An 8471-nucleotide genomic window follows, 5' to 3' on the forward strand; every position below is an offset into this window, starting at 1 on the left:
TAGTGGAGGGCCTTATGAACCTTACACACTAGGAGTCTTTTGTCTCTCTCTTGGTCTATCAACTAGTACATTTTTTTTTTCGTTGTATCGGTCCAATTTTATCGGATGTCTCCATGTTAATTTTTATCAATTTTATTTAGGTTGAGATACGTTTGTACTCTTTTTGAACGCTCTTCATAGTCCGTTCCAATATTATATAAAAGAAAATAAATTATGAGATCAACTTATAGCCGACTATCAAATAACAAGAGAGTAGGACGTTCTTTTTTTTTTTTTTTTTGTGTCTCCGAGAGCCTGCATCATATTACCAAAGACTGACATATGATGGAATAGATTACACTATACTCCATATTATTTATTCATACTTCTTACAGAAAGAATCTAACGCACGAGAAACGCAGCCACACGAGACACCGCAAAATTACAAGATACAGAAGACAAAACGAGGAACACTCTCACATGAGAAGCTCAACACAAGTAGTTTAAAATCTAGACGCTCGACTGCAGGCCATAACATAGCGCTCTTAGTTTTTGGGCACCGTGAACTTCTCAAAGCGAGCTCCAATCTCATTGAGTTCTTTGAGCCCAATCAAACCGTTGAACTCCTCGAATGTGGTGAGCTTATGGAGTTGGCCTCGGCTTGACCCCTCGTCCCTGAGTGCTTTGAGGACGTCAATAAGTGCGCGAGCAGAGGCGTAGACGGCCGTGGTGGAGTGCACGATGAGGTGGAACCCCAGTTCCTTGAGCTCCTGAGGGGTGTGCAAGGGTGTGTATCCCCCTTCAAGCATGTTGGCAGCCCTGAAACCGTTGGTTTTCTTGCACACTTCTCTCATCTCGTCATCACTCCTTGGCGCCTCGACGAAGCAGGCATCGGCTCCGGCCTGCAAATTGCTACCCACTTAGTGATCATTGCATAGTTTTAGAACATTGGGTGTGAGCGAAGACGATAATCCGGTACCTCCATGTAGAGATTAGCGCGTGCAATTGCATCAGCAAGACCACCAGCGGTTGCACGGGCATCAGTGCGAGCAATGAGGAAAAAGTCAGAATCACCAATGGCTTCTCTCGCAGCTGCTATTTTGGCAGCGTGTTCCTCGGCGGGTATCACCTGAAGTAGTCAAATAATAGCCGCGTTCAGTGTATCTGATTGAGATTGGGAAGAGAGAGCAATACCAAAGTCAATTTACGATACCTGCTTGCCCTGCATATGACCTTGTGGATTGAGAGACAAAAAGGGGAGAACAATCATCAAAGAATTCTCTAAGAAAGAAAAGCTAAAATATCAAAATTTGTCAATTTGCGTACCACACTTCTTTGGCCATACTTGATCCTAAAAACAATGTGAAAAGAAGAAAAAATTTAGCTGTAATTGTTACACGACAAGAAGAGAAGGAAGCAAACAATTGTTGCATCAGCCCAAAGATACCTCGAGGAATAAACCAGCAGCACCCGTGCCAATTATATCCCTCACAGTCCTCTGGACATTAAGAGCGTTGCCGCCTCCGGTATCTGGAATGTTGAAAATAAATTAGAATTTTTTTATAAAAAATATGTTTCTGCAAGATGCATATAAACTAGCTAATATGTAATAAAAGTTTATCATTCAATTCACAGCAATGCTCGGACAAAATTATAGCCAACGAGATCAAGCTTTCAATAGATCTGTAAATGAATATGAAATTGACTAGCAATAAAGGTAAGGTTTTTTCAATTATTAAAAGACCAGAGCATGTTTAGGTACCTACTGAGAACAAGACAAATAAAGATTATAAAGAAATTTAAGATAGCATCTGCGATGAAGACCAAATTAATCAACATATATACAAGATAACATGCCTCGTAATGGATGTCATGCAAACCCATTCTATTAAGAATATGACGTGGCTCCGACCAATTTTATTAGATAAAACATTATATCACAACTCTCCTGCATTTCCTATATTTTAAAGCAAATAGATGTGCCGTGCGCCAATGATCTTCTAATTCTAATCCTTCGCATCATTCAACAGCTATTGGGATATTCAACTATGTCATAAATATCTTTCAAGTATATAAAACTCCACATTTTTTAAGTAAAATTCAAGTTCAAAATTAAGATAAGGGATAAGTGGATCTGTTTCTAAATTAACCACTCCTGGAATTCTAAGACTAATGATGATTTAGATAAGAAATAGTATAGTTATTTTTAAAAAAGAAAATACTTAAGGAATAAATAAAAATAAATTTTTCTTAATTTTGTTCATCAATTGAAATAAATGATAAAATATTATAAAGAATATGTAAAGAATAATTTTTAAAAAAAATAAAAGAATTGCATGCATAAATAATTTATACAACTCATCTTACTTATGCAAACCTAGTTAACTCGTCATGTATAACTAGGTCAACCTAATGGGATAACCTACCTGCTTGACTTGATAGGTTAGTCTAGCCACCCCACCCGCAAGCTCTTGATGCGCATGTTTAGCCTATTCGGTTCATCAAACCTAGTCGGATGAATCACTTGATGACAATTGACTCTTTTAAACTGAACCTGATTGACTCATTTTGGATCATCTGATTCAATTGAACTATTCAGCCAATTTAATCAAATTAGTATACAATTGAACTATTGAATGTTTCATTTGAAAGATAGTATAAGTAAGGAATGATTATTCTTGGAATAGATGAAGGAATATCTATTCTTCATGAATTTAAAATAGAATAGGTAGCGCAACAATTTTACAACCTGATATGAAAATAATTATTTAATAAAAATTTATATAGAATAGAATTATTAATTATTCCTACAGCCAATATAAGTGAAATAAAACTAGATAAAATTAGCAGTGGAAAGAAGCTGCAGGTGAATTGCCTATATACCTACCTGCTGGACCTCCTTAGTAGAAACTTGTAGTATTTAAATATAATAGAATTGTTATCATGGCCTACCGATCTAGGAAATTATGACCGTTTCAATTGATCCTTTAGTTGTAGTATCAGTTACACTTATGATATTTCAACAAAAAGGACAAAATTGGAACCAATCGACAAAATTAGCTACAGAAATTAAAGACAAATTGCTTGTATTTATCAAAGATGAAGTAAATCGTGGCCCTCACCGCACCCAAAAATAAAGATGAAGGTAATTGTGATTCGAAATAACCTATAGCATTTGTTACATAATTTTGTAAATAATCTTTGACTAGTTACATTTATGATTTTAAAATGTTCCTAACTATTCCAATTGTTGAATTTAACTAGACTTTAAAAGTTCCTTTATCTGCCAGCATCAAGCATCAAAATTTGACTCACGCATCAAATAGTGCTGAAAATTTTATCTGTACGTAGTCAGCAGAACCGTCCAAATTGAGCTAAAATTTCAAATTTATTTCTTCCAACTAGGGCGAAAGACCACAGATCGGCAAAAATAAAATAAAATAAAATGGAGAAATTTTGTCATAAGTAGAGAAGAGTTAAAATCCTCATTGGGACTTGGGAGAAAAAAGAAATCATTACCTGCATCAACGATAAATGCAACATTAGGAGCGGCAGCACAGATCGCTCGCGCTGCATCTGCCATCTCTGGTGGCCTAAAATCATATGAATTTCAAGTCAACAACGAATCAAAGAAGGAAAAAAATGGTGGTGGAAGAAGAGTGGATTTGGGGGAAATGGGAGCGGAATGGGCGATGGATGCATACGTGAGGAGGCCGATGTCGGGCATGCCGAGGCGGGAGGCGGAGACGGCGTAGCCGGAGACGAATCCAGCCTTGAAGCCCAAGTGCTGGAGGACGGCGGCGGAGAGGGCGTCGTAGATGCCGGGCATCAGCACAATGCCCTCCTCCTCTATGAGGCGGTGCATGCGCGTCTTCCTGGGCCCGGCCCCGTCGGAGAGTGGCTTCACGGAGAGCGCCATTCGTTGCTCGTAGATCGAACGCCTCGGATTCGAAGCGGAAGGAGAGCAACAGAAGAAGAGAGAGGAGATTGATGAAGAACTCCGGCGAAGGCTGCCGGGATTTTATAGCGCGCGGACGCCTAGGTTACCTCCTCGATACGTTCACCGCGGGATACTCCACTGACGGACAAGATCAGATCGTCTTGATCTAGATCTAATCTTGACCGTTAAACCCAGTGGATCCCACTTGGACTATCCGGTACACTGGCAGAGGGCACGATATGCAGATCTCTTCTTCCAGCCCATCATTAAAAAAATGCAAACGTATAAAAAACTTCAACGGCGAAGCACGTGACCACACTTGCGCCACGAATCAAACCACAAATCAACATAGGATCAAATCAAAGTAACTCACAAATCAAAATCAAAAGTTCTTAATTCAAAATTTTATTTTATTTATAAAAATATCAATTAATTCCATTAGTGGGATTCAATTTCAAATTTAAGATTTAAAATATCAAATTAATCAATTAAATTGAAGTAAATTTTATTTTATTTTTTTATCTCGGAATATTTACCAGAGTTTTTTTTGTGCACTTTTCGATTTACCTAATGACCGATGAAAAATTTTCGTGAGATCGAATTAATCACTCAGTCAATAAAATTAATTGAGATTATCATTTTTTTTTATCACTGATCAATCATGAATTGTGAATTTTTATGGATATTTAACATTTTGTCAATCAATTTAGGTAAAATATTAATCAACTAATCATGAAAAAAAAATGAATATTTTAGTTTTTATCAAATTAATTAATTTTTTATCTATTTAATTTGCTCACAAGTAGGTTGGCTTGATTCGAATAATTAAAAAGAAATTTTATTTATTTAATTTCGATTTCATCGGTTGGATGAACAACCGATAGAATATTAGCGTCTCTTCGTGTGTTGAGTCGTGGCTGATCCAATGATTGCATCGTTCTGTAGCGTCAATAATTCACTCATTGGTAAGAGCGTTTTCAATTATTAGAATTCTAATTTTGTGATGATCCTAATATATTATATAATAAATTTAATTTTGAAACATAGATTTGAGTTTTTATTACTGTTATTAAATTATAAATCTCAAATGTTCAAAATTTTTTATTTAACTTTGTAAATTTTATAAATCTCGTAAATTTTAAATTGAAGATGTCCTGAGTTTCATCTCTTCGTAATTTGATTGAGGGCTGATCGAATGATTGCATACACTGTAGCGATAATAATTTTCCGTTACTAATTTATTATCTTCCAACAGTGTGGACAGTCGTCCGGAGCTGCCAGATCGACACATTTCACCACTACAGGAGGATTTGCAGAATGCGGCGTCAATAATTGCTATTGGCTACTATCACTGGTAAGTCGATAGAAATATTTCTCTGCGCCTGCCTCAATTTAAAAAAAAAAATAGTTGATTAGTAAATGCGAGACATGTGACTAATTGGTGCATGAGGCGTGATGGCGTGGCCAGGCTGGAACCGCTGGTACAAGTTTAATATTAATATTGCGACGGTGAGAATATAATAAAAAATAATTATTATTAATTCACTTGGATAAATTAATTCGATTACTACATTCTTTATAAATTCGGATTTTCTATTCCGAAAAGTCCCGTGATCCTTTATCGATTAGACATGCTAGATTATATCTTAAAAATATTTTATTAATCATGAGTATACCATACACATATTAAGGATAATATAATCATCTCATCGATAAAGAGTTATAGAAACAGAGTTATTTTGAAAGAGAGGATCCGAACTAATTTCTTAGATTATATTAATATATGTTTTTTTAGTTATATATATATTCAGCTGTATAGGTCGGCCATTAGACAATTTTAAAAGTAGAGTTGATTTTTTTTCCAATAATTAATGCCTTAAATATGCTGTTTGAAATTTAATAGTTAATGTTTACGCTTTGTCGCTTTATCATATAATTAAGAGTTTTGTTGTTAATAGATATGGATACGGGTCAAGTTCCAGTGGATACGAAATATTCGATTGGTTGGTTGTTTTAAACTCTCCGTATTGTTTTTACGGAGTAAAATCCATATAATTTATCTTTGTTTCAAATAGTAGGGAGTTATTGCGAAGAGACCGCCGAAGTTAGGATTTATCTTTTTTTGGTGACTAATTATATGAGTGAAAGTGGTGGTCCCGGAGTACTGACAGGTGCAGAGCTGTAGCTGGATTCACATGATCGGCTGGAGATAAGTACGTGGCGCTACCAGCCTCTTACTGCATGTGGATCACATGCTACGAGTTGGCCTCCAGAAGTCAGTCTGGATAAGTACGATGACCTATCAAATTCATAAATAAATAAATAAATTATGATTATTATTATTTACCAATTGTAGAATAATGAAAAAAGGCTTATAAATTTGCAAATAATTAGGTGGCAGTCTTAAAAGCTATTATATAATATATTAAGGTCTTAATTTTTTTTTAAAAAAAATATATGTCTTTTTCCTAAATATGAGTTTTTTTTACAATCACGACATAGCACATACCTAATCGGTAGATTAGTAAACAATTTGAGTTTGATCTAAGCGTAATAATTAAGATTCGTTCTAATTTGCCCCAAAGGTAGTATGAGCTGGATGACTTCATCTAATAACCTATCGATATTCTCACGTTAAAACTATGCTCTTGGATTGAATATTTGAAGCTCTTTTATTTATTTATTTATTTTTTTTTTTTTTTTGATGTGTGAGTGTTTCTAGAAGATTATATTCCTTTATAATAATCATGCCCCATTTGCCTCAACTTCTCCGAGCCATCATCATTGACTTTGATTAGGCATGCATAATATATGCATTTTGAGCATTGATCCCCAAATGCGCGTGTTTTTCATGATCCAAAGATCTTGGTAGTGCTCGTACGAATTAGTGCTGAAAAATCCATTCTTTTCCTCATCTTTCCTCCTCCTTAGACAAGAAAATCTTCATAAATCGATCGTTCTAAGCACTTGTCTAGTTTCTAGGACACTTGGTAGGCAACTTATAGGGAGCCTTCCATCATAACACTTTGTACGTTAAAAAAGATATGCTAGAGATATCAAATCACTTCTTTCTTCATACAGATAAAAAAAAACGAACACTCTTACCTAGGAACATCCTATTAATGTATGGTCTCAAAGAATGATCATACATATTAAATCTATTATATATAATTTTATCTGATACTATAAAAGATTATTTACACAATTCAAACTTGTGACATTCAAGTCATATATATATATATATATATATAATAATAATAATAATAATAATAATAATTTTATTATTACATCAAAGCTCAGCCCTTAATATGAGCTTCACATTTGACTTGATGTGTCATTACAATGGCCTTGATTCAATTTTTTATTATAGAGATGAATTTCAATTTAGTTGGTTACATTTGTGTGTCTCAAGACACTTGAAAAAGCTAGTTCTCTAATCTAGATCCGTAAAGTCTAGGTGCTTAAGGTCATGTATAGAGCCTATTCTAAATGTTAATCAAAAGATAAAGAGGAACATCCTATTTGAAAAATAATATAAGCAAATGATCACCCTTCCAGAAAAGGCTAGAATTGAGGGAAAAAGCCCCTCATAATATATGAGATCTTGGAGTGTCCATTGATGTGGTTGAAATTAATTACTAAGCTTCTGTTTGGATGGAGTGAGGAAAGGTCTATTAACAAAAGGTAAAATATTTATCTGGGAGGGGGAAGGTTAATAGGGAGAATAACGAAGATTAAATATATAAAATTATAAAAATAGCCTACATTTCCTCTTATTGTGAACTTTGACAGTCGCGATAGCGATGGAGACCTTGACACAAGAATCGTCGATCAGCCTTAACATCTTCACGTTCGACTCCCCTCACCCCATCTACGCCATCACTTTCTTGCTTCTTGTTTTCCATTTATTGATCTTCTCTTTCTCTCAATCTTCTTGTGTGATTTTATTCTTGGATAGTGGGAGGCATGGCGAGGATAATCATGCTGAGGAGATCGAATGACAAGGTGTTCAAGGTGGAGGAGGCAGTGGCGATGGAGTTGCAAACCATCAAGCACATGATCGAGGACGACTGCACCAACAACGACATCCCCCTCCCCAATGTCTCCTCCAAGATTCTCACCAAGGTGGTTGAGTACTACAAGAAGCACATCCATGCTACCACCTCCAAGTCCTTCTCCAAGGACACCGCCGGATCTGAAATCTCCGATGAGGACCTCAAGTCTTGGGACTCCAAGTTCATTAAAGTCGATCCAACAAACCTCTTTGATTGAAGGAGGGATAAAATTGGAACAAGTTTCCTTATCCTTTCTTACACCCCAATTTGGGATGTAAGAAATTATGCCTATTCCCGAGTATGCAAGAGTAAAGCTTACCCTTCTCTCCCCTTCCCTTCCTTAACTCACTCTATCCTAAACAAGGGTCAATTCTCCCCTTCCCTTTGTTTACCCTTCCTTCCCCTTCCCTCATCTCCTCCCAAATAGAGCATAAGGTGGATATCAAGGTGGTCAAGATGGTGTGGAGGTTTACTAATGAGGTGGATGTTGAGGTAGG

The 8471-nt window shown here is 35.9% G+C and overlaps 2 protein-coding genes across 2 annotated transcripts; one reads left to right on the forward strand and one right to left on the reverse strand.

Moving 5' to 3' along the window:
• Window positions 1-322: 322 nt before the first annotated feature.
• Window positions 323-3984, reverse strand: LOC121967943 (carboxyvinyl-carboxyphosphonate phosphorylmutase, chloroplastic-like). The gene is made up of 7 exons (XM_042518484.1): window positions 3684-3984; window positions 3499-3572; window positions 1427-1509; window positions 1306-1330; window positions 1193-1212; window positions 959-1108; window positions 323-881 (listed from the first exon to the last, which is right to left on the reverse strand). The coding sequence occupies exons 1-7, from the start codon at window positions 3896-3898 to the stop codon at window positions 525-527; spliced, it is 924 nt and encodes a 307-aa protein (XP_042374418.1). The 5' UTR covers window positions 3899-3984; the 3' UTR covers window positions 323-524.
• A 3901-nt stretch (window positions 3985-7885) lies between these two features.
• Window positions 7886-8191, forward strand: LOC122038995 (SKP1-like protein 1B). The gene has a single exon (XM_042599002.1). The coding sequence runs from the start codon at window positions 7886-7888 to the stop codon at window positions 8189-8191; it is 306 nt and encodes a 101-aa protein (XP_042454936.1).
• The last annotated feature ends 280 nt before the right edge of the window (window positions 8192-8471 follow it).

The sequence above is a fragment of the Zingiber officinale genome, chromosome 1B, assembly GCF_018446385.1.
Source record: "Zingiber officinale cultivar Zhangliang chromosome 1B, Zo_v1.1, whole genome shotgun sequence".
NCBI classification, from domain to species: domain Eukaryota; kingdom Viridiplantae; phylum Streptophyta; class Magnoliopsida; order Zingiberales; family Zingiberaceae; genus Zingiber; species Zingiber officinale.